A 27,872-nucleotide genomic window follows, 5' to 3' on the forward strand; every position below is an offset into this window, starting at 1 on the left:
TCTGCTTACATTGTTTAGAGCTCCTTTTTATTGTGTCCAAAATTTTGCAATAAGGTAAAATAAAAAATTAAAAAATGTTTCGGAATACATGGTAGATGAAATCCCGTATTTACAGCACACAGTTTGATTCTTATATATGTGCGTGATTAATCAAAATTGTGTCTTTAAATAACAACTCGATATTCTTCAAATTGGACTCAGAAACACTACTACGTAACATTTATTTTAACACTGATACTTTTAGCATTAGCTTTATTGACAGTATGACATTTTCATGCATTCTTAAATTTCACAGTACTTTTAACATTTACAATGTTTGATTAAATTCAAATTAACAAATATTCAAGACTACATGAGAAAAAAATGAAATGAGATTATCTTTTTATATAATCAGCTAAATTCTTTTTAAGAGTAAAAATCTAATACTGGGATTTAAAAACCTAACTTTCCACTGCTCCTGTTAATTCAACCGTGCGTGGATCCCTCAGGCCACGGGGCTGCCCATGAGCCTCTCCTGTCGGAGAGCCATTAGCCTCTTGAACCACTTTTCCTCAGCATCAGCTTTCTCAATAAACAACTGAAATAAGAAAAAGAAAAAGGAAAATTGTTATTGTCTGCCAATCACTCGATTGGGCCTTACATGACACAAATACACCGTCACAGAATCCATCTTCCAGCACAGGACTTGGCGACTTTTAAACTCTTGACGACTTCTTAAGTGAAGATCATCTGTTGGAAGTAATAACGCTCAGAAAGTCTTGAAGCAAATATCAACATCGCTGGTTAACAACTTTACATCTGATTTTGTGAAGTTTATTTCCTACGATCTTTCTGACATAGTGAAATGACACTATTTCACAAAAGAGCAACATATGATGTTAGTGACATGCTCACAGTCAACGAACCAACGAATGCCGAGCCAGAATTAGATCTTTTGGTGCCAGATTAAAAACAAAACTCTTTTTTGACCTATTTTTCTTAACCATAGAAAGACTTCTAGGAGGCAGGCAGCACGAGTTGGGCAATACCAGATTCAAAGACATGTAGCAGCTCTGAGGGCTGGGGGTCGGCTGCCTATTTTAGCAAAGAGGAACATAGGAATCCACTCCTCAAATGGTCTTGTTGCCAGCACAAGAGAACAACAGTTTGACTTGATTTCAGTCAACTAGACTTCAACTGACATTCTTGAGGTTTATGGATCTTACGTTTGGATGGGCCAGAGAGTTGTCATCTTGGTACTTGATGGCAGTAGGGATGCTGCCAGGGTCGATCTCCTTCTCATTACTGGGCGGCTCAGCAGTGACGGACGCTGGTCCTGATGCTGCCGCAGCTACATGCTTCACTTCACTGGGTTCCACTGACTGAAATATACAACACGCATTATTAACTGGATCACAATTAGAATTTTGCTTTAATAATATTTCTGATTTTGAATAATTGCTTAATTAGTCTCCTTTGAGATGACAATCACAAAAAGGTCCTAAGTTATTGAATAAGAAACAATTATTCCTAAAACAAGCAAAAAAACCCCAAAAACATTGGGAAATGTTTATCACTTCTTACGATCAGCATATTTTTCTTAAGAAGTTGGTACTTACGAGTCTATACTACTGAAAAAATACATATTTCATATATCTAAATTCTACTAATCAGAACAAGCTTGCAACAAATCTCTAGCATTCAGTTGGCCTCTTTAGGTATAAACAGCAAGTGTAAAGGTTATTTTGTTTTTGTTTTTTTAATAACAGACTTACTGACATATAATTCACATATCACAATTTATACAGCTTTTAGCATATCCACAGTTTTGCAACCATCACCACAAGCAACTTTAGAACATTTTCATCATCCTCCTAAAAAAACCTCTACCTATTAGCAGTCACTGCTCCCCATTCCTAGGCAACTGCTAATCTACCTTCCATCTCTATGGATTTGCCTATTCTGGACATTTCATATAAAAGGAATCATACAATATGTGGTTTTTGGTGACTGGCTTCTTTCATTTAGCATAATGTTTTCAAGGTTCATCCATGTTGTAGCATGTATCAGTATTTCATCCTTTTTTTTTTTTTTTTTTTTGCTGAGGAAGATTAGCCCTGAGTTAACATCTGTTGCCAACCTTCTTCTTCTTTTGCTTGAGGAAGATTAGCCCTGAGCTAACATCTGTGTCATTCTTTCTCCACGTTATATATGGGTTGCCACCACAGCATGGGTGACAAGTGGTGTAGGTCCCCACCTGAGATCTGAATCTGCAAACCCAGGCTGCCAAAGTGGAGCACGCCCAACTTAAACACTATGCCATGGGGCTGGCCCTTCTTCATTCCTTTTTATTGCTGAATAACATTCCATTGTATAATATTATGTGCCAGGCACTATACTAAGTGCTAGGGACAAAAAGACTAACAGATCCTGGTTCCTGTCTGGAAGCAGCCAGCAGTGCAGTGCTAACTCGAGTTAATTCCAATGTCTCCTTCTCCGAGAAAGGACAAGGCCAGGGACGTGGCTGACTAGCAGCAAGGGTGCAGAGATAATATGAAATGGATTAAATGAGAAGTTGAAATTAAAAGTTAAAATAAAAATCCTCGAGATGATTAGGAGATTAATTCCACTATTTAGCCTTTTTTCTACACCTATTGGTTCCACACCTCTAGTTTTTCAATGTCCATTTTCTTTTGAGTTATCTACTTCTGAATATTCACTTCTCTGAATGAAGTGCAAAACAGATATCAACAGGAAAAACATCTAGAAAATGAAATATCCATGAATTACTTAATTCTCTTACAATAAATTATCTTAGAATTGGAGATCCATCTATTTAATCAGTGTTTATTGAGCACTAATTGCTAAGCACTGGCCATACAGGGAGAAGAAAACAGGTATGTTCTCTGTCCCCAGTGGAGACTGCATTTTGCTAATGGGGCTGAGAGATTACTAACAAATGTACATCCAAATAAATACATAACCACAAATTATAACAAGTGCCATAGAGATATTTAAAGAAATATTTGTTAAATTTAATTTGGCAGTTTTCTTCTTACATTTTGGAGCCAATAAGTTTTTCCCTCAGGTCCCAAAGATTTCTAAGTCTCCAACACAGGGGCCTAAAGGCTCATAGCCCTAAGCGATGTTATACTGATACTTTATAAAACTGAGGCCATATAACAGTAAAGCCCAATACTCTGCACAGGGAAGTGGGAAGTATGCTAATCCAGGGAGGTCCAGGACGGCATCTTTGGTATTCTACACTGCCGTGCAGAGAATATAAGACCACACAAACAAAACAAAACACAACAGACTCATAGATACAGAGAACAAACTGCTGGTGGTCAGAGGAGAGGGGACGAATAAGTGAAGGGGCTCAAGAGGTACGAACGTCCAGGCATCAAACAAGTCAGTCACGGGGACGTGAGGTACAGCGCAGGAATGCAGTCAACAATATTGTAATGACTTTGTCTGCTGACAGATGGTCACTGGTCTTACCAAGGTGACCGTTCCACAATGTATATATGTCAAATCCCTCTGCTGTACACCTGAAACTAATACAATACTGTATGTCAACTATACTTCAATTAAAAAAAATAAAACTTCTGCCATAATAAATTTTGTTTTAAAAAGAGCATGGCATTCTGCAGACCTCAGCCCTGCTCTCACAGGCTCAGCAGGAGACTGCTGTCTACGTCGGACCGCCGTGATCACCTGTGGAGTGCCATTATTATAGTGGTCACAGGTGTGCACTGCACGTGTTCAGGTGGCAGAGAGAACATTCTATTATGAAACCCAAGGATCTCATTCTGTTTTTCCCTACACAGCACATTAAAGAGTTCTTTGAGAAGTGCTTACACACATATAGGGTAAAGTTTTCAGAGGTTAGGATCAGAGCATGGAAGTTATTATTTAATAACAGCTATCTTAAAAGTATGTGAGGAGAACCATTAATTGCTTCTTTACTTAAGTGAGGAAAACTGTTAGAGAAAATTTGAACATGGCCACTATCAAACACCTGGCTTTAACTGCCACCTGGTGGTTCCGTTTGGAAAAACTTGTTTTAAAATATACTTCCAAGTGAGAGAACAAATGACCAGACTGCTTAGGGTTATTGACCCTCCTTTGAAACAGAGGAGGATTTCTGCCAGCTACGACAATTTTAGGGTAGAATAATTGGTAATAAGCTTATCTGGGACAGTGGTCTGAAAACAAGCTGCACCTTGGGTCCTGAGGTTGATGATATAGCAGGAGATATCAAATTATGTCCTCACACAAAAGGAATATGATTGCAGAGAGTTAAACTAATTAAATCAATATGCGTTGCAGGAGACACAATCTTTCACATGTCATTGGTAACAGCCACTTTTCTGGTAACAGCTCCCTAGCTTAATTAGCGGGATTAACACAGCTAAAGAAAGACCCTATGAACTGAAGGGGTGGCTAGTATAGGCTTTTCAGAGATACAAACTTTATATCAATGTGTGTAGAACTGACGAGGAGAGAAAGATCGTGGAACTCGGGTCATGGGTAGCTTAGCCCTCAAGAGAGGTAGTCTTTGCTATGCATCGGGGTAGCCCACCACCTCTCCCGTCTGGAGGCGTTGGTCCTCAAGATAATTTACCTCCCTCTGCTAAGTAACCTCCTGATAAATAATTCAGCTTCTGGGGCATCCTGAATCCCTACCTTATAACGCAGACACAGACATTTCAGAAACCAGAAAGGGCTATCACTTTGTAAACTAACAAATTGGCCCTCTGCCTTGTATTACAGTCGAGAGTGAATTTATTCATTGTTAGCCCAGCACTGCTCTTCTGATCATCCTGAAATGCAGTGACTATGAAAGTCCAGTGTTGGATGGCTAATACTTTAGATTATTGTACATTCACTAAGGTAAATGCCATCTTCTGAGGCTTTTTAGCATACTTCGCTGTTGGCGCCACTACCTAGCTTTCAATACATGCTTTCTTTATATTGCAACAGGGAGCATGCATTGAATTCACAACTATGAGAGACATTTGATTAGTAGGAAAAACACGGGCTCTGGAGTCGGAAAAATTTGGTTTGGATATTGCTTCTTGTCATTTATTGGCAGTTTGACCACGGGTTATAAAATTTGCTAAGCCTCCGTTTCCTTAGCTATAAATAAGGGTTATTGGGACATTAGATAAATTATATATGTTAAATGCCTAGTATTAATGGTAGCCTTTATTATTTTAGTTATTTGAAGTTATTTAAATGTAAAAAACAGTGTGGCTAGGATACAACATTGTTTTACATCATTTGCTTAGTGCTTTAATGCTTTTTTTTTTGAGGAAGATTGGTGCTGAGCTAACATCAGTAGCAATCTTCCTCTATTTTGTATGTGGGACACTGCCACAGCATGGCTTGAAGAGCGGTGTGTAGGTCCACACCTGGGGTCCAAACCTGTGAACCCTGGGCCACCAAAGCGGAGTGCATGAAGTCAACCACTATGCCACTGGCCTGGCCCCCTTAGTGCTTGAACGTTTAACATTGAAATGAATTGGCAATGCTGATGTCTGTACGTGAAACCAGTAAGTTGCTGTGTAAAGCTGTGAAGTAATTTTTAACTATTTGCTCAGTTATACAATAGGCCATTGAGCCTCAAATGAGGAGAATTTTAGGGTCTATGACCATAAAAAATCACAGAAAACAACCTCTGGCCCAAGCAAAACGGGGATCTTTGTACCTACAATTCCTCTTCGGGAAGCTGTAGACAAATACAGCCCTCAGCATTCACGACAGAAGGAGGGGCAGTAACAGTAAGAAACTTTCATTTCTTGAGTACTTACCATGTGCCAGGCACCTGGCCAACTGTTTTATACAAAGTATCTTGATCATGCTTATAAAAACCTCTGACATGGGTATTATCCCCATTTTAAGATAAGAGAACTAGGGTGGTCCCTTTGATCAGAGATGTAGGTGGAATTCCTTTATATTGGTCCCATGGGAAGCTACTTAACCGTACAGGGTTTTGTTATAGATTTGAGAAGAAGAGTTTTTCTCTTAGATCAGTCAGTTGTCTTCAAATTAATAATCTATAGGGAAATAATTTATTTTTTGAGGAAGATTAGCCCTGAGCTAACATGTGCCACCAGTCCAACTCTTTGCTGAGGAAGACTGGCCCTGAGCTAACTTCTGTGCCCATCTTCCTCCACTCTGTATGTGGGATGCTGCCACAGCATGGCTTGCTAAGTGGTGCATAAGTCCACACCCAGGATCTGAACCGGCAGACCCTGGGGCCCTGAAGCAGAACGTGTGAACTTAACCACTGTGCCACTGGGCTGGCCTCTATAGGGAAATAATTTTTAAAAATTTTTCTAGAGGATATGATGACGTAAAAACATCACTAACCTTAGAGTTCAAATATAAAGATATTATTACATTCATACATTTCAAAAGACCTTTAAGGTGAAACCAGATGTCTAAAGAATTTCTGCATTTCTCAGTAAGAGATCTGTCTTACTGAGCATGGAGACTTGGGGAAAACAAGGGTCATATCAGAGAAATGTAAATGGGCGAAGGTGTTTATACTTAAGACCTAGAGTAGTAGAATTTTCAAGCTCTATGCTTAGTTTATAGAATGTGTTCAGATATCAAATAATTTAGATGCTCGAGTATGTTATGTAAAAATAAACACTTACTGGATTAAGAACCATACTAGGTATTTAATAATCATTATATTTAATCTTCAATAACTCCAAAAAGTAGGTGTAATTAACTACTTTATGAATTTGGAAATGAGGCTTACTCAAGATCACAAATCATGGTAGGAAGTGTAGGAGTTAAGATTCAAACTCAGATCTCTTTGCGTCCAAAGCCCGTGCTCTTCCCAGGATGACAAATAGGCTTTTGATCAATTTCCTTACTCATTGCCAATTTCACCAGTTATTGGAAGAGCTGCCAGTATTTAGAGGAGAGGAATGGAATTAAAAATAAGTTTATTATATTAATAATTAGTACCAAACGAGAAAAAGTTTTTCAGAAGAAAACCCAGTGTATTAACTACAGAGGACTAAGTATTTCCACAGAAAGAAAATGCTGGTTTATCTTAATTGAGTCCACTAAGAACTGGGAAGTCAGGGTGCACTTCAGAAGACAAATACTGGGAAAGTAAATTTTAAAGTAAATTACAATTCTACTAGGACATACGAATGACCTTTTCATATGCAGAAGTAAGATATGAAATAAGATGGGCAGTTATATTTATGAATGCTCATTTCACAGCTCCATGTGTGAGGAGCTGTGGAGCCAACTGCAAAGAGTTCAAATGAAATCCAAGGCACGAGGAGGCCGGGGCCGTGGATGAACCAAGGCTGCCCAGGGTGTGCGTCTGGCATGCAGCGCGTGCTCAATTTGTGGCTCCAGAATGAGTGGTTTTAAAAGTATACGGCTATTGAAAAGATGTTCTTCTCTCTCGTAACAAAAGAAATGCTAATAGAAACGCAAAAGGGCAGTTCTCACCTATTAGGTCAGTAAACAGGAAAAAGTCTGACAGGCCTTAGTGTTAACCAGAGGGGGAGAGGAGACATCTCCTCATACTTCTGGGTGGCATTTGAATTGTACAATGTTTCTGAAGGATGACTTTGGGAACATGTGTAAAAAAACCACTACTGACGTTTAACAAATAACTCTATCTTGAAAAATTTATCTTAAGGCGATAATAATGGATATTTGCAAAATGTATGTAATACCTCCAAACTTACAAGTACTTCAATATCTACTATCAGAGAAAAAAATAAGTGAATTATGACACATTCATCAGTAGCATATTACACAGTCATTAAGACATTTAAAGATGTGGAACAACACTTTTCACTAAGTGGTAAGCACGCCATGTCTTCGTTACACGTATGTTATTGGATCCATGCATTTCATAGCAGAACGCCTCTTTCTACTAAAGAAACAAACTCCTAAATGCAGCCCTGATGACAACAGAAAGAATATATGAAACAGTCAACAGAAATAAAGTGCTAATCAAAGCTCCTTTTGCTGGAGTTGAACAAGTGACACCCATCCGGACAAGGAAGGTCAACACACGCCACTATGTGGGTTATAAGTTTATTGTTAAAGCCTTTTTCTGACTTTTCTCTAGCAACATCAATTCAAAAAGTAGACGTATACATTTGAAAGGAAAACTGTATGTGCTCGTGAAATCTATATAACTGTTATAGAACCGTCATGTTGACGTTTTATTTTGTCTTCTCAGTGAATTTTAAAATAAAAATGGCATCTGACACATTTTTGTATATTTTTTTACAAGTTAAACTTGAGCTGCTTCTCATTGATTCATTCTCTCTCTTTCTCAATAACATGCTGACCCTCTCTTGCCCTACTTCATCTATCTATTAGAAGAAGCACTTATATTTAAGTAAAATCCATTAATAAAGTCTCTCTTCAATTGGAATCTAAGGGCTTATTCATAAAGCCTGGATGAAAACTTACCTTTTTGACTTCTTTACTTGATCTGAATGTCTGCTGAACAAAAGAATCACTTTCAATGGCTTCAATTTCTTTCACTCTTTTTACTTGTTCTACCAGGGTGGCTTGGTCTAAAAAAAGAGACTATAATGTCAGTGTGTTTTGGTGTATAAGCTTGTTAACAACACTATACTGAAGCACTGTTCTTTCTAAGAATTAATTTTACAAATTACAAAATTTAACTGGATGAAAAGAAAAGACATTATAGTTAAGCTATTAACAAGAAACTTTTTTCACCCTAAGATGCACAAATATAACATTCCTACACAGTAAGACACTCACCTAAAAGCTAAAACATTACTGAGAAGGCACTGCTATCAGGATCCAAGCTAATTTGGGCTAATCTGGTGGGAGGGGTTTTTAAAAAAATCAAGAAAAAACTATAATGGAAATACACATAAAATAAGAGTGCAATGAATCCACCCGCATTCATCACCCAGCTTCTAGAATCATTAACTGTCTATTATTCTTTTTTAATCTATCCATCCTCACTTCAATTTTTTTGGGTGGACCTGGAGTATTTAAAAGTAAATCCCAGACATCACACCATGTTACCTCTAAATATTTTAGCAGGCATCTCAGATAGTGCTTAAGAAAAAAACCAAAAACCAACCCAGCAACGTAACTACAATACCATCTTCCCATCCAACAATATTATCACTAATTCCTTATATCATCTTATACCGCACATATTTAATTTTCACTGATTGTCCAAAAAATGTCTTTTTACCATTGGTTTGTTTGAAACAGGATCCAAACAAGGTCCACACATTACACTTGATTGATAAGTTTCATAAATCCCTTACAGTCCACTGTCCCTCCTTCATTGCCATTTATTTATTGAAGAAAATGGACCATTTATCCTTTAAGATTTTTCACATTCTGGATTTGGGTGATTTTATTCTCTTTGTGTCATTTAACATGTTCCTCTATCCCTCACATTTTGTGTAAACCAGTAGTTAGACCTAGGCGCTTGATAAGATTCAGGTTCAATTTCTTCTGATCAAGAGGACCTCACAGGTGGTGCTGTGTGATCCCTACTACATCATACCAGGATGTGCTTCTCCCACTTTCAGTGACGTTAAAATTGATCAGTGGGTCCAAAAGTTCTCCATCAACTTCTCACTTAATGGTTTTAGCAGACATTAGTGTTTGTTGCTTTCCTTAGAGGTTGCAAAATGGTGATTTTCTAATTCTATTCTTCTTCCTGCATTTATTAACTCCGCTTCCTCTCTAATGAAGAACTTCCCTCATCGACTATTTGGTGACTGTGAAATAGTCTGTACAGGAAAGGGAGAAGGAATGTTTAATTCTTTCACTTTATTTATCAATTTTGGTCCAAAGAGAACCACTATGAATTCATGACTATTTATATATTTGATATATTTCAGCCCATGGCAGTCATTTTCATATTTTCGAGCCCAAATTATCGTACGTTTGGGTAGTGGGGCCTCTTCAAGTTGGCTCCTGTATTATTTTGATATCATCTCTAGTAGCTAAGGCCTGACAAGATGTTCCGGGCTCATCTAGTACAGCTCCTGTCCCATACTCGAAATTAGCCATTGCTCCACAGAGCTCAGACTCCTCCCCTGGGGATGACATTTAGAGACAACAACCTGGCACGAGGGGTGCTTGTCGTTACTGGATTACGACTGCTTCTCAGCCTCTTCAGCGGGTGTATAAGAAAGACATACTTTTAGAAGAGAAAAATATGAGTTCATGCCGATACTACCAACCAAATTAACAACCACAGGACTTTTATTTAAAGGCTTTGATTTTATATTTGTGTATCTTTTCTCTTACTCTAAAAACTTAGGCCTTAATGATATGATCAAAAGTACTTTCTTGTTTTTCCTAATATTGAGTTGAGTATGTATTAGTTTCAAAATAATAAGACAAACATTACTATTAAAGACAAGATGAATTAAATGCAGTTTAAAATTTCTTTATGGATCCTTTTGACCTTAGGATTTACTCCACTGAATTTACTCCACTTATGCTCTGAAGTCACTTGAAATAATTCTCCATGTGATTATGCTACCAACTTGATACAGAGTTAGATTAGGTTCATTTGTTTTAGTTCATTTTTGATTTTTAGGTCTTGCTTTGTTTTATTGCCTTTGTGATTAATATTTGTTTTTAAATTGCACTCACATGGTTCTCAAGTAAAAACTTCAAACAATATCCCTCTGAGAAGGGCAGGTTTCCTACCCCAGCCCATCCCTCTAGCTCTCCCCTGAGTCCGTTGGTAATTATTTTTCATTAGGTTTTGGTTTTTATCCTTCCATTGTTTGTTTCTGAAAATATAAGTATACATATTCTCTTCTTTCTTACACAAAATTAGCATACCACACATTCCTATGTATATTACTTCACTTAACAATACGTCTCCACTATCACTCCACAGCAGTACAAAGACTTCCACGTCCTACAAATTAAAGCTGTACCGTAATCTACTTTATGGCTTTTTGATAGTTTTTTCCAACCAATGCCCTGTTGTAGGTCATTTGATTTGTTTCCAATCTTTAGCTTTTACAAATAGCCATATGCATGTGTCATTTCATATTTTTGTGTTTTTTTTCACATGCCAGGTGGGCAGGAAAAATGCAACGTTATGGTTCACATCTTCCCTGTTCACATTCTTGCTGTAAGCTGATATGAATACACAGCTGAATCAGGAGCCATTGTAGTCAGCGAAGGCATCCAAAAATGTTGGGATTTTAGACTTTATAGATAAAAACTGGATTTGCTTGCTAAGAAACAACTGCAATAACTGGTTTGTTAAGAAGGTAGAGTAATTTGCATCAAAGTAATTTTTACATCCCAGCAGATCTAAGCTGAAAAGGTTAAGTGTTATAGAGACAACGACAAGAAATTTTGTTTTGTAAGATCAATAAAAATCAACATTTTGTGAAAAATTTTTCTCACATTTTGGCCAATCACAAATTATAATTAGATAGTCTTATGCAAGCTCCAGTTTATTTAAGGAAAGACAGTGCTTCTGCAGATGTGTCCCTCACAGACATAACCAGTCTGTCCTCAGCTGAGAAATCATGCATGGGATGTGTGGAAGTAACAGCTGCCAGAGCCAACACTCTCATCTTTGGAAGAATATATTTTTCTAGATGAAAGCAAGCACTGTTAGAGTGTCATGGAAGAGCAAATAGCTTCACATGCTTTAGAATAAAAGCTCCTGTGGATTTTAATTACGCAATATTCTAATTGAGCATGTGAAATGAGAGATTTTTTGCCCAGCTAATTTATTAATATTAACATATCCCATACCAATAGATAATATATTAGTTACATGTATAATAGTGTTATTTTAGCAAAGACAAATTATGTTGGATACCATTCCACATGATCCAACTTTAATTTGTCAATATGAGAAAACATTTGTTTGTATAGGTCTCAATTAGTCTCACTATTGTCTCACAATCATTAATTCCTGGGCAAAAGACAACATTTCTGACTTGAGGATGATGTCTCATATGTATCAACTGTTTGACCCCTTGGATTTTTTTCTCTAACATCTTCTGTTGTTTGGATTTACAAAGCACATTGTTAGTATTAAATGTCAGAGGTGAGCTCATGAACGGTACCTGATGTCTAAAGCTTATAGTGTTTGTAGCTTTAAATATGGACATACGACCAGTCAGTATGTTTAGCAAAATAGCACTGGAGAAACTATAAAGGAGGGAAGGAAAAAGATTAGAGAAAACTAGAACATTATCTTTGTGTTTCTTTAAAGATCCACTTCAGGACTAAGACAGTGACAGGGCAGATAGGGGCATGCCAGCCTGCCTGACTTACAATATGAAAATAAGCCAACATAGCTTTTACCTTTCAATGTGGGAGCCATTTTACTGGTGATACTTAAACTAAAGAATGAGATATTTAAACTAAAGAGTGTGATATGTAAATCAAAGAGTAAGAGAGTGATACTTAAAATTTGAAAGATTTATGAATTTACATTTTCAGCCTCATACATAGCTCAGCTCCCTGCTGTCTGAAGACAACAGGTATAAAAAAAGGTTTTAAATTGCTTCATACTCAAAATTCTAATATTAATACCCACAAATGTATGTCTTGAGTATAACTGTGTCATTTTGGGAAGCAGAATAAAACACATGAGTAACATATAATAAATTGCTGTAAATTTAGGTTCTTAAGTTATACATGCCAATTTGTCATTTAAAAATTCTATGCCAATTTTAAGACTGGGAAAAATGTGAATTAAAACTAGTTATTGTTTATACGCTTGGCATGAATGTCTAGCATAAAAAGTATTTTGCATTTATCAGTCATGAGCTAAAATAAAGACAGCATCAAAGTCACTTGGAGAATCAAAATTACAGAATCTTTTTAAACATTAACACAGTAGCGCTGAAGGAAATATATCCATGAGCACTTGACCCTTTTTGATAAACATATCATCGGTAAATAAAATGCCTTCCATAGGTTGGTTGTAGGATGTCAGCAGAAGGCATACATATTTCATAGTAAAATAAAAAATAATGGGGTCAGAAAGCTAAGCTATCACAGACTAAAAAAGCCAATACTCACCCACTGCACGAAAAGTCTTTTTTTCATTTTGTTATGAAAAATTAAAATCAAATATTTTATTGGTTATTTTAATGTTACATTGTAAAAGTTAGGCTCACATGCTACTTCAAGTTATATTTGACAATTTCGCATGATACATTTAGAGAATTTTCTTTTAAAATATTATTAAATGGTTCACAAGTTAAGATTATTAACTAAAAATGACAAGGTCCAACATAAACCTTTCATTTGAGAAGACAAAATTTTAATCTGTACACCATTTGTAGATTACAAAATAACCCCGTCTCCTCTACACTGGCAGCAGTGCTAGTCTGAGAACAGCAGAGGGCACTATTACCCAAGATGTAGTCAGGGGATAAAAGACGGGAGTTTCATGAAAGGTATTTTAGACACAAGAATTTCATCTTCAACTGACTCTTTTTGAATATTAATACTTTATGAATTTCTCCAAAGTTAAAATGCACTTTATGTTACAAAAATTTTGGGTCAGTTTGCCTCATAGTTATTGAATTACTTCTCTTCCAGGAAAAAAAATATTTATATACTGATAGTACCGTCACAAATGCATGAATAATATAAAAGCATATCTTATTTTCAGTTTAAACTGACTGAAATTTTAGTCAAGAAGGGAAACATCCGTGAAATTCCTTTTTATCGTACACTATATATATTGATAACAAAACATTCAGATACTGAAATGTAAAGCATTTTCAAGTGCTTTACAAGAATAAAAAAAAGCAAAAAGTAACTGGCTATTCAATGAATAAATAAATTAATATGGCTATTTAATACAATCTGTAAGAAAATAACATCCTATACAGCTTGCTTGGAATTCTAAAGTTATTAAAACAATTTCCCATGAAGACAGATTTTAATGAAACACAGCCATCGCTTTCTCTTTCAATAAGTCTCTTTCGTAGAACATACAAGGCATATATTAGAAACCCATCCAACCCCAACACTTTAAGGCTGCTCGTAAGTCCCATAGTCCTGGGCACAAATTTCCAGAACTGATGTCTACAAATAACTTGGAAGATGAGAAAACTTCTTAAGTAGAATGTGGCTTGTTCTGGAAGCTTATGACACAGTCCTAAGTTACACAGGTCAATGAGGCTTTTGAAGTGTCTCTAGTAACACCCCCCTTGGATGAGGTCCAAGACAGACTCATCTTATATTAAACTGCTTTCCATATCAAACCAAGTAATAGGAATAACTTTAATGTGACTGCACCAGTGAAGAATTTCTGATAAACATTTTAACAGCAGCAGTGAACTGGGCATCAGGATAGGCTTCATGAAAGACAAAATCCACAGTGAGCACCTCACCTAGCTCCTCTTACTCAGAATGAGCTCCCCTTCCCTGAATCTCCCCTGTCATTTAAGGCCATGCCTAGTGCCCACCTTTGATGATGCCACCTGTGAAAACAGGAGTCTCTTATCACAGGTTGCCTTGCACTGATATTAATTTCTTCATGAGTGAAAGCTTCAGGGCTCCAGCTGGAGAGGACACACCTTTCTGTGTCAACTCCAGGACTTAGGGAAGTACGGTCTATTACTCAGTAAGCAGTAAAGAAACATTGGTTGAAAAACTGAAAATTAGAGGACACTAAAGTAACCATTAAAAAAATAAAACTTCATGGGAGGAAATGTCAAAGCATAAGAAGTTTTGTAATTAAAAAAATTAAATGTCTTTACGTGGTTAGTTTTAACAGCTCTGGGTTCAGACTCTCTGGGTTAACCGCTGTCTCTGCTACCTACTAGCTGTGTGGCCTTGGCTGTTCAGTTTCTCCACTCTGGCATTGGGGTAACAGCCAAAACATCACAGGATGGTTGAGAGCTTGACTGCTTTTCTCCCTCCTTCCCTTTCTCTCTCATTTCCTCCTTTCAAATATTTGAGCACATTCAATGTACCAGGCATTGTTCTACGTACTAGGGTTTAGAAACAAACAAGAGTTTCTTGTCTCATGGAGCTTATGTTTTAACGGGAGAGACAAATAACACAAAAATAAACAATATGTCAAGGAAAGTAGAATAGGGTAAGGGGCTAGAAAGGAGAAAGGTGGGGCTATTTCAGGCAGGGTAACCAGGGAAGAACTCCTGACACAGTGATATTTCAATAGAGAGAAGAGTCGTGTGAAGGAGCAAGCCATAAAAATATGGGAGATGGTACCTGTGCTCAGCACAGGGCTAAGGAAGCATTAACAGCACTCAATAAATGAGAGATATCACCAGTAATCATACTGGCGGGCCAACAGTACTAAAGACATGGGAGTCGGCTAAAAAGTTTGAATACAAACCTCTTAGTTTCTGACCATACGGTTTAAAGCTGGCAACCTTTTCTGAGTTCAGCCAGGTAGTAACTAGCTTTAACTTACACCTCATGTGGCATCATCTGTGGTGTGGCAGGACTGTGGGAACGACGGGAAGAAGACACAGGCATGTGCACATCTCTGAGAAGGCACAAAAAGCCCAGGTGAACTTTATCACCCGCCACAAGCCTGGAGTCCAGCACAGAATGCTGCAGGGGGAGTCGGGAAGCGAGGCTTTGCTGACACACGGACCGCCAGGCTCCGGGGACTTGGGATGGAGGTCCCATCACCTCCTAATGGTTGTCTGCTAACCCAAACTCCCCAAATGGTAGTTGTGTGCTGGAAATCATGAAATAAAGCAAACAGAGTTTAGCGTCTGTAGGTGTACAGACATTTTGTTTTGATCATCAATATTTGGAATGCCTTTCTAGCGAGGAAGGTCACAGACGGTAACTTTTCATTTAAATGGTTGTTAAAAAGGCCAGATGAGCCGTCCTGGTAGCAGAAGTAGTAACTGCAGCAGTAACAGAAGCTTACGTTCCTGGCACTCTGCGCTAAGCACTTCACGTGGATCACCTCATTTAACTATCATAACCAGGAGAGATAGTACTATTATTACTCTCACTGTAGAGATAAGAAACTGAGGCTAAGTAACCTGGCCAAGGTCACAAGTCTAGTTGGTGGGACAAATGGGATCCAATCCCTGAACTGTGATCCAGTCATTATTTCCTAGTCAAATAAATTCTTTACCCACACCTGCCAAGCAACAAACTATGTTTTTCCTCCTTCTCATCCATTTACTAGAAATAAAGAATTCTAGGTATTGTTCTTATTGTATATTTTACTGCTTATTTATTCAGTAAAATACAATGTAGCTTTACATGTGGAAGAGATGCAATATACATTATCTTGGTTTTTTGGCATTATCTTGAGCTAGATTACAGATTTATATTTTCAGAATCTTTTGCACTTGAAAAAGTTTTTCAAGAATTATATATGTCATATTTGGAAAATCTTCATTAAAGAAGAAAAAAATAAAGTTTTTAGCAAACCTAGCTTTCTTTTATTTAAGTCTGAAAACAACCTGAGTAGTAAATTACCACTTAAGAGCTGTTCTTTCTTTATTGTGTAGCAATTGTCACAAAAAAACTAAAATGGTTTCTGTGAATCTGGCTAAACCAATAACAACTATGCAGTCCAACTACGTGGACTATTGCCTTACGCTTGTTTCAAATGTAATAAACATGGGTAATCAAATCTACTTTATTAGAGTGGTAAGAAATAATTATTCCAACAAAGCTAAGGCTACTGGAAGTTTTCTTATTTTAATAGAATAAAAGGAATATGATTTGAGGTATACCAGATTAATAGGGCAGAATATAGACTCTGAAGTTGTGTTTGCTGTCCGTTTTAATTCTAGAATTCTTATTGACTCTAATTAAAATTCTGTAGATGGAAGAGTTGTATGTTTCTAAGGACCTTGCAGTGAATGCTGTCTGCCAGCCATCTCCACACACCCCATAACCACACACAACCCGCCTGTCAGGAGAGCTAATGCAGACATCGCAGGGCACACCACATTTGTCACTGTGGCTAATATCAGAGATACGCAGCTCTTTTTTCTTAGCACACAAAAGCAAGATATGTAATTCAATGCTCAATTTACCCTTGTCTCGCAGGAGATTTTTCCCCGCTAATTGATAGAAATTAAGCCATTAATCAAGCCACTAGCCATCATTCAAACCAGAGAAGATGAATACAAACTTTCATCATAACCACCTTCCCCATTTTAGTGTTCATTAGCATTAATTTTTAATGCAATTATGCTATTCTTTTACGCTGAGCTCATAAATTACTGCTCTTTTGTTGCTGGCTGGCCTTGTAAAATCCAGACTAATGCTTTGTGCTCTGATCTTAAAGGCAATTACTAGGTTCTTCTATCTTTTATATCTTTGCATCCCCAATAACCTTTATATATAACGAACACCCATGACTGACTGTGCCTGTTTGTTTTCTTAATGTCTCTATATAAATCTCTGTGAACATATAAATGTAGTCAAATGTATCTATAATAAACATATATATATCTACACATACCACATATATTACAAAATATAGATGGTAATAGAAAAACAAGATCTCACAAATTCATATTGTAGTTTAGGCTCAAATATAAAGATATTATAGTTTCTCATGATTACAATGTAATGCATCATTGTATGATAGTTACAATTTTTATAACAAATTAGAAAATAGGAATATTAATAGTGGCAGATTATTATAAACATTTGTAAGGACCAAACAACTAAAAATAGAAAGAATAGCTATGAAATATCAAAATCTCTTAGCTCTTTAGGTAGGGTTATCATTTTACTTTTAAATCCTTATTTAAAAGAAATTGTGTTGAAGCACAAAAATTACTGAGATAAAAAATGAAGATTACTGGAAGATCAAAAGAACCGTTCATCCATGAGTGTATTTATAAGCACATATAATAACTCCATAGTCTTATATTTTGCAAAGAGGATGCATCAGTTTATTAGAGGATGACAGTAAAACGAAAGGAGAGATTTTCCAGAAACAAATACCGAACCCAGAGGCAACTCTGTCCTCCAACCCAGAGAAGGTGAAAAGTTGTAGTCTCCTTATAGTCCCCAAAAGCATCGGTTACGCTCACTCCTAGGTGCAGAGGAGATAGAGGAAATCGACAACTCTCTTCTTGTATCATCCCAGGAACGCCTTTGCTCTCGTTTGCACGCTGCTATGTTCTGGCAGCCCACTAGCTAGAGAAAGGGTGCATATGTGGCATCAATGTTAACAAGAGAGAACTTTCTGGGAAAGTGTCAGTAGCACTGGTGTTGGTGCCAGTCCAGCCACCGTTTGGAGTTGCACAGCGGCTGCCTACCCTGAACACCATGGGCCTGGGGCAGGGAGCGGACAGTGTATTCAGGAGGCTTCTACAAAAAAAGGTCTGAGCCATTAACTTCTTATGATAAAAAGGTGCTGATCCACTTGACTTCATCCTATGTTTCCCCTCATGGCTAGTCCTTTATTAGATTTCACCTTTAACAGCAGGTTATACATGGATTAGAAGCAGTGAAGCTTAACTCTACAAGGACTTGATTCTCTGAACCAGGGGACTTACTGTGCCAGGATAAGTGGATGGCTTAAGTTCAAGTCTTTTGTGATCCTCTCCTCTACGATGTCAGAAGAAAATGGGTACCCAACATATTTGTACTTGAACATTAAAGTTATCAGTATAAAGCTGTGACTTCTACTACCTCTTCTTTATAAGCATTTTGTGTTTGGGTTCTGAGCTTGGAGAGAACAGTCCATGGCTCCACATGCCTTAGTTGCCCTGAATACATTGATAAAAACTCTGGAGTTCAGAAACAGGAATTGAAATTAATTCAGCATATATATGCCAGGTGCTAGACTAGGTGCTGGAGATTTCTGATTGAAAATGACATACTTTTTGCCCTCTCAGAAGCCATGGGTAAAATGAAACTAACTTTTATTTAGAATTTTTACTCACAAGTAGTTACAAGCTGATTACATGGATTGTTGTGTTTACAAAGTGCCTTTGCATCTGTTATTTCATTTGATCCTGAAACGGACATAATTTTTGGTAATAAATAGTACTTTCATTTTTCAGATCAGATACTTCATACTTTCAAAGTTTAAGAGATACCATAAGAGGCAGAGCTGGGACATGAAACCAAGCCTTTTGCACTTCAAATTCTGTGTGCTTCCCATTGTACCAGGCGGCTCCTCAGCCTCTGAATCTCTGGTAACTTTACATGATAAATAGTTATGATTGTTTATGCTTATTTCATATACTTATCAAGTTCATATACAATTTTGATCTTTTAAACAGAGATGGGGTAGGGAGGATGGTAGTGCATGGTAGAAGATATTAATTTCTCTTTCTTTTTTTTTTTTTTTTAAAGATTTTATTTTTTTCCTTTTTCTCCCCAAAGCCCCCCGGGTACATAGTTGTGTATTCCTCGTTGTGGGTTCTTCTAGTTGTGGCATGTGGGACGCTGCCTCAGCGTGGTCCGATGAGCAGTGCCATGTCCGCGCCCAGGATTCGAACCAACGAAACACTGGGCCGCCTGCAGCGGAGCGCGCGAACTCAACCACTCGGCCACGGGGCCAGCCCCTAATTTCTCTTTCTTAAAAGCAGAGCATGAGGTTTAAATAAACCACTAAATACTTCAAATTACATTTAAAGAACTTAGCTTAATTGAGGTACAATTTATGTATAATAACTATACTCATTTAAAGCATACAACTCAATGAGTTTTGAGTAACGTATACACCTGTGTAACCAACACCACAATCCAGACATAGAAATTTCCATCACCACCAAAAATGTCCTTGTGCCTCTTCGTGGTCAATCTCTGTCTGCTCTGACCCCAGACAATCACAGATCTGCTTCCTGCCAGTGTGGATTAGTCTGCATTTTCTAGAACTTCACCCTTTCATGTCTGATGCCTTCCACTCAGCATATTTTTGTGATAGCTCCATGTTGTTGGGTATCTCTGTTTTTTGTTCCTTGTATTACTGGCAGAATCCTATGAGATGAATATCCACAATTTGTTTATCCATTCACCTGTTGATGGACGCCTCGCTTATTTCCAGTTTCTGGCTTTTGAGAATAAAGTTGTTATTAACATTTATGTACAGCTTCTGTGTGCGCACATTTCTCACTTCCCTTGGGTAAATATGTAATATTGGAATGGCTGGGTTATATGGTAGGTTTGCATTTCTCTGATGACTAATGATATTGAGCATTTTTTTAATGCACTTATTGCCCATTCACTACTTTTTTAAAGTGTGTGTTCAAATCTTTTGCTCACTATTTATAATTAATAAATATAAGGCTGTTTGTCTTATTATTGTGTTGTAAGAGTTCTTTATATATAATGAATATACATCCTTTGACAATATTTTCTCCCATTCTGTGACTTGCCTTTTTGTTCTTTGTTTTGAGGAAGATTAGCCCTTAGCTAACATCTGCTGCCAATCCTCCTCTTTTTGCTGAGGAAGACTGGCCCTGAGCTAACATCTGTGCCCATTTTCCTGTTTTTATATGTGGGATGGCCTGCCACAGCATGGCTTGATAAGAGGTGTGTAGGTCCGTGCCTGGGATCTGAACTGGCGAAACCTGGGCTGCCGAAGTGGAGCACGCGAACTTAACAGCTATGCCACTGGGCCAGCTTCCATTTTGTTCTTAATGGTGTCTTTCAAAGAGCAAAACCTTTTTAATTTAAAAAAGTCCAATTTACCATTTTAAAAAATGGTTTATACTTTTTGTGTCTACCAAAGAAATAATTTTCTTCCTCAAGGCTGCACAGATTTTCTCCTATATTTTCTTCTATAAGTTATATAGTTTTAGCCTTTATATTTAGGTCTATAATACATTTCAAGCTAACTCTTACATATTGTATGAGATAAGGGTCAACATTTATTCTTCTCTATAAGGATATCCAGTTTTCTCAGCACCATTTATGGAAAAGACTTTCCTTTCCCCACTGAATTGCTTTGGTAGTTTTGTTGAAAACTAATTGGCCACATATGTGAGGGCTGAATTTTGGTCTCTCTAGTCTGTTCCTTTTATCTCTATGCCTATCCTTACAGCAATTCGCAGTCTTGATGACTGTAGTTTTTATAGTAAGTCTTGAAATCAGGAAGTGTAAATCATCTTTGTTCTTTTTTAAAAATTGCTTTAATTAGTCCATGTTATTTGCATTTTATATAAAATGGATTCTTAGTATAAACTTTGCTCCTAACACTTCATGTTGATTTTAGCATTAGGATGCAAAATATAACATATAATGTAATTTAATTCCAGGAATAAGTTGAAATATAAATGATTAATAGAATTAGATATTCTCAAAATATTAGTTTGTTAGGTATAACACTTAAATAAGAAAACAATTCCCAATTACTTAAATCAACTTTGAAAATAGTTTTTTGGAACTGATCAAGTTGTAAAAATGCTATTTATCACAAATAGGTACTGCTATTGTAAATTTTTATTTCTTCTGATTTTAGAGTCAAAATTGAGCCACATTCACGTTCCTGTAGAAAAGAGTTGCCACATAATAAGATAATGGCTTGAATGACTAAAAAACAGCGCAAGATTACTTAAACATTTTTTTTATTTGGTCAATGATGTAGTCTGAAAAATGGATTCAGGTGTAACTGATGAAAGAAAAATCAGAAGTGAGAAAAAGGATGACACTCTAATAGAAACAATTTTTCAGGAACTGTAAAGATCCAAGGGTGAGTGCATGTGTTTAAGAGTCTGAACTACCTGGAGTAAATCTAACTGTCCAGGGAACAGAACTGGGGCATGCAGATCCCAAATCAAAAGGATGAATAATCTCTACTCCTCGACGTATCATTTAAGAAACAACATACATACACATCCTAAACTGAACTCTGAAGTCTGTAATTATAATCTCTTCTCTGTTTGGTCCACCATTTTGCCAATACTTTGTCCTCATTACAGTTTTTCCCTTCAAAGAAATGCAAATAAGATTCTTGGCTTTTAATCAAGAAAACCCCTAAATGCCACATTATCTATATTATTAAAGCAGGGTAGCTCTGTGTGTTTCTGTATGCTGAAATACAGTTGTCTAAGCTGTATCAAGAAACATATACGATTCTTATTTGGTTGAATTTATTGCTACTAACTTTGGATAGGCCTGAACTCTACCTGACAATGTTATGAAAATTATATGGTAGTAAGTCAGAGCTATGAATTACATGCATAGCTGTATAATTTTTTCAATTAAAATATTCTGGTGAAATAATCTAATAATTTGATTAAGTTCTACTTTAAGAAAAAGAGGGCAGCAAACACTTAAGTTGGAAATCTCACATCAATAACGATCACACCCTTTATAAAATGGAGAAAACTTTCCATATTTTAACCTGTTTCCAATACATTATGGTATCAATAAAGCAAATCATACCCAAGTTTCACATTTGCCACATTAAACGGAGACACATATAGAGCCATTCGGATACGAAGAGGAGCAGAATAGAGTAAAAACAGAGAAACAAAAGAATTAACAAATAGGAAACGAGATACACACTTTAGCCTACTCCTCTGAGAGTAGCTCCAGCAACCGTGGAACAGTGAAGCTGGCACTGATTTTCACAGTCACTTACTTCACCTGTAAATAAAGCTGGACTTGCCTGTCTTTTGCAAGTTTATGACTTAAAGCATTGTGTTTGTCATGAGAAAACACCATTAGAAGTAAATGAATGGCTAATATTAATATCACTTTGTTCCTATAGCTGATTTCCCTCAAACTCTTAACGGGTCTATAACGGGTCCATGCAAGTGGAGAAACTTATAAACCTCTTAAGGTATGTTTGCCAGTTTGAAGCATCTGTAACTGGAATAACCAGGGAACGCTGGTTATATTGGACATGAGTAGACTTCAAGCAAAAAATGTAAGAATAAAATTCCAACCCATGAACATTACGTTTAATTAAAAATAGAAATTTTATATATAAACACATACACATACACGCATAAATACTTTCAGGCCTACTTAAACTCATTTAATAATTATAAAACTGATATCACATAACAATATTAGCACCAAAAATAAATCTTTGAAAATGAAACCACTGCAAATCCACAATTAATTTTAAACATTTTAAGAAGAGTTTTTACAGGCTGACCCTGGGCCAGCAGAAGGACATAGGAGGTCAATAATCCAGAAGCAATGAGACAGTGATTAGTCAGACAGCAAAACAAGTCCCTGGAAGCAGTTATTGTCCAAGACATCAGAGAGCCATTTGATCAAAATAGTCAGAAAATGGATTTAGAAGGTAAGTTTCAGGCCTCTCTGCTGGTCCCTTCTAAGAATCTTGTTTAGCAAACTCACTCGCGAAGCCAGGCACCAACCTGAACAGTAATCACTCCCCACGAAGTCTGCGTTCAAAGGTGGCGGCTGGAGGGAAGTTCTAAACAGGACAGGTTCACCTGTCTCTCCGTGTGCTGGCTGAGGGAGAGCACACCTCCTTCTCTGTGTCTGTCTAGTCTGAGACAATGCAAAGCTGTAAGCTCTAAGAGAACCTGATATGGTCGAAAAGGTTATCAACCATCCTGAAATTTTGCTGCCAAACATCAATGGGCCAAACCAGGGTGAATTAGGGAACCAAATATTATGTTTGAAAGTCTAACAAGATTAGTGTTTGGATCATATTAAGCATTCACAAGGAATCTAGTAGCTATTTGTTGTATGATGAGCTGAAGACAGAGAGGCTACTGTTGCTAGAGAATGTGGCATTCCTTTATTGGAGAGGGAAGCTCCTTAAAGATTCTATTTCATTTTTAATTTTTAGGAAAACAGCAGATACAGTATTTCTCCCTTATCAGTGAGAGATATGTTCCAAGACCCCCGGTGGATGCCTGAAATTGCAGATGGTACCGAACCCTATATATACTATGTTTTTTTCCTCTACATACATACCTATGGTAAAGTTTAATTCATAAATTAGGCACAGTAAGAGATTAACAACAATAACTAATCATAAAGTTGGCTCTGGGGCCATCATTAAGTAAAATAAGGGTGACTTGAACCCAAGCACTGTGATACTATGACAGTCGATCTGATAACCAAGACAGCTCCTAAGTGACTAACGGGGGAGTAGTCTACACAGTGTGGATCCGCTGGACAAAGAGATAATTCACATCCGGGTGGGGTGGAGCAGGGTGGCGCAAGATCTCATCACACTACACAGAATGGCATGCAATTGAAAACCATAAATTGTTTGTTTTTGGAATTTTCCATTTAATATTTTTGGACCGCAGTTGACTGCAAGTAACTGAAACCATGGAAAGCAAAACTGTGGATAAGGGGGGACTACGGTACTTGTTTATGGTTCTCAAGAATTTCTAGAGAGTACTTAAAAGCTACCTTTTCACTGTCCTTGAAACTACTAAATGCTCCTTCCAGGAGCAAGACTATATTTCTATTTCTTCTTTGACTCATCATTCAAGAGAAGTGACCACTTACTCATTGTTGAAACTTTTTTCATCTGGCTTCCATGACATCCTATACTCCTGGTTTTCTTCCTCCCCACTGGTCACAATTCCTCATTTTGCTATACTGGCTCCTCTAAATGTCAGAGTGCCCCAACACTCAGTCTGGGCCCCTTCCTTTTCTCGATCTTTATTCTCTTTCTAGGTCACCTATAGCTATAAATACCATCTATATGCTGATTAACCTCAAAGTAGGTCTAGTCTTGACATCTTTATCAAACTCCAGACCTTGATTTTTCTCTCTTCCCTTCTATTAAACTATCACTTTTCATTGGCTTCCTATCACATTTAGAGTAAAATGCAAACTCCATACTCTTACAAAACTCTATATAATCTGGCTCCTGCTAAACTCTTCAACCAAATCTCTAATCCTTCCCTAGCCGCACTGGCCTTCTTTATGGTTCTTAAGTATTCTGAACTTGCTTCCCCTTAGGATCTTTACAGAAGCAGTTCCCTCCACCTAGAATGCTCTTTACATGGCGAGTCTCTTCTCGTTCATCTTTAGTTTACATGCCAGCTCCTCAAGGAGATCCTCCCAGAGCACTCAGTCTACAGCAGCCATGGTCACTCTGTAGCACATCAAGAAGAGAGTGGAGGAACCAGTTAATTGTGAGGCTTTAATAGGAGTATAGGCAAGAGGTGATGACTACTCAGATCAGGGTTAGCAGAGAAGATGGAGACATATTTTTGATGAAGAATAAACAAGGATTTAGTGGAGGGTGAGGGAAAGAAAGAAATCAAGCTGAGTTTCAAGTTTCTGGATCAAGTAACTAGATAAATGGTAGTGCCATTTAATAAGATGAAGACTTGGGAGTGGATTTAAGAGTTTTAAAGATGATGACCTTGAGACGCTTGTATGTTAAAAAAAAAAGTCTCCAAGTCTGAAGTTCAGAAGATAAAGTCTGGGCTGAAGATACAAATTTGGAAGTAATAAGCATACACAAGGCATTTACTCAGGTGGAAAATGATAAATTGACCAAAGAAGAAAAATTACAAAGATGAAAAACAGAAGGACTGAGTTCCAGTGAATGCCAACACTTGCAGACTGGGTGGAAGGAAGAGACAGGGTTCGCCAGGGCTGGGAAAAAAATCAGGTAAGCATCATGCCGTGTGGAGTGAGGAAGGGGCATCAGGTAAGCATCATGCCGTGTGAAGTGAAGAAGGGGCAGTTCCAAAAAGAACAGTGCGGTAAGTTGTAAGTTGTGTTGAATGCTGCTGCAAGGTTAAACATGATGAGAAAAATATCACTAGATTTGGCAAATTAGAGAGTATCGGTGATTTTGAAAAAAGCAATTTAATGGAGTGATGGGGTAACACATTGGAGAGGGATGATGTTTAAATGAAGATTTCTGTTTCCTAAATAATGGCGGATAAGATTCTCTAAATGATACTTCTCCTGAAGACACCAACAAATAATGCTGGATAAAATACTTTTAAAAATCACCTTAAACATATTGCTGAGATCACATGAAGTAGGGAATCTGCAAAGACCAAAAGTGAAGCCAGCATCCTAGTAGTCCTCTAATTCATAAAGAAAGGGAATCATTTGTGAAAAAATTTTCTATAAACACTAGGCTCAGAGGGTTTTACCGAAAAGTTCTAACAAACCTTCAAGGAAAAGATAATTTTGATGTTACACAAACCGACCTCCTAACTTATTTTACTGGGCTAGCACAAACAGCACAAAAGAGGAAAAGTTTTAGAAGTAAATCATGAATGCAAAAAGGGTACAAAGATACAAAAAGGGTAAAAGAGAAAAAAATATATATACACACATATCTGTACACAAACATATATGTGTGTGTATAATTCATATATATAAACAAATGAAACCAAGGAGTGTAAAAAAAGATAATACATCATACTCATGTTGGATTAATTCCAAGACTGCAGATTTGGTTCAACATTAGAAGACATGTTAATGTAATTCATAACATTGTCTGATTAAAGGAGAAAACTAAACTAAAAAACTAGTCTTTAACAAAATCCAACATCTATTTGAGATTAAAAACAAGGTAGGAAGGAAATATCTCTAAGCTGAAAAAGGGAATCTACCCCACCCCCCAAAAAACCCCAAACTAAAGCAAATAGAAAACGGCAAGGCAAGTATCATACTCAACAATACAAGGTTGAAAAATAATATCTTTATGCCTACAAACAGGATAATGATGCTAGCTATCATCATTTCTACCAGGTACTGGTGGTCCTAGTCAGCACAGTAAGATTTTTAAAAAAAGAAACAAATGATATAAGAATTGGAAAGGAAGAAATGAAAAAGTGACTATTAACAGATAATATGATTATCTATGTAGAAAACTCAAATGTACTTATAGACAATTTATTAGTTAGGTACAAAATCAATATATTTAGTGTAAGAATTCTTTCTTTATATATTCTGGATATTCAACCTTTATCAGATATATGATTGGGAAATATTTTCTCCTATTCTGTTGCTTGTCTTTTCATTTTCTTGATGACACTCCTTGAAGAACAAAAGTTTTTCTCTTTGATGAAGCATAATTTATCTACTTTATTTTATGTCAATGAAACGTAAAGATGTTCTGTGCTCTTGGATTGGAAGAATTAAAATAGTTAAAATGTCCATACTACAGATTGAATGCAATCCATATCAAAGTTCCAACGACATTTTTCACAGAAATAGAACAAAGAATTCTAAAATTTATATGGAATAAAAGACCCTGAATAGCCAAAGGAATCCTGAGGAAAAAGAACAAAGCTGGAGGTATCACACTCTCTGATTTCAAAATATACTACAAAGCCATAGTAACCAAAACAGCATGGTACTGGCACAAAAATAGACATACAGATCAATCGAACAGAATCGAGAGCCCAGAAATAAACTCACACGTTTAAGGACAGCTAATTTTTGCCAAGGGAGCCAAGAGCATACGATGGAGAAAGGAAAGTCTCTGTTACAAGCGGTGGTTGGAAAACTGGACAGCCACACGCAAATGAATGAAAGTAGACCATTCCCTTACACCATGCACAAAAATCAACTCCAAAAGGATTAAAGACTTGAATGTAAGACCTGAAACCATGAAACTTCTAGAAGAAAATATAGGCAGCACACTCTGTGATGTTGGTCTTAGCAGCATATTTTCAAGTCCCATGTCTGACTGGGCAAGGGAAACAAAAAGAAAAACTGAACAGATTGGACTACATCAAACTAAAAAGCTTCTGCACAGCAAAGGAAACCATCAACAAAACGAAAAGACAACCTAACAATTGGGAGAACATATTTGCAAACCACATATCAGATAAGGGGTTAATATCCAAAATATACAAAGAACTCATATGTCTCAACAACAAAAAAACCCAAAACCCAATTAAAAAATGGGCAAAAGATCTGGACAGAGATTTCTCCAAAGAAGATATACAGATGGCCAACAGGCATATGAAAAGATGCTCAACATCATTAGC

General features: G+C 37.0%; 1 protein-coding gene across 1 annotated transcript in view; it reads right to left on the minus strand.

The window, feature by feature from the left end:
• Positions 1–236: 236 nt before the first annotated feature.
• The window catches only part of RSRC1 (arginine and serine rich coiled-coil 1), a 394,875-nt gene continuing 367,239 nt past the window's right edge, over positions 237–27,872 (minus strand). Inside the window, exons 8-10 of the mRNA XM_046659843.1 lie at positions 8,449–8,555; positions 1,206–1,361; positions 237–577 (exon numbers count right to left, since the gene is read on the minus strand). Of these exons, the coding sequence (XP_046515799.1) occupies positions 485–577; positions 1,206–1,361; positions 8,449–8,555 (356 nt within the window). The 3' untranslated portion in view covers positions 237–484. The remainder of the gene's footprint in view (positions 578–1,205; positions 1,362–8,448; positions 8,556–27,872) is intronic.

This window comes from Equus quagga, chromosome 4 (genome assembly GCF_021613505.1).
Source record: "Equus quagga isolate Etosha38 chromosome 4, UCLA_HA_Equagga_1.0, whole genome shotgun sequence".
NCBI classification, from domain to species: Eukaryota; Metazoa; Chordata; class Mammalia; order Perissodactyla; family Equidae; genus Equus; species Equus quagga.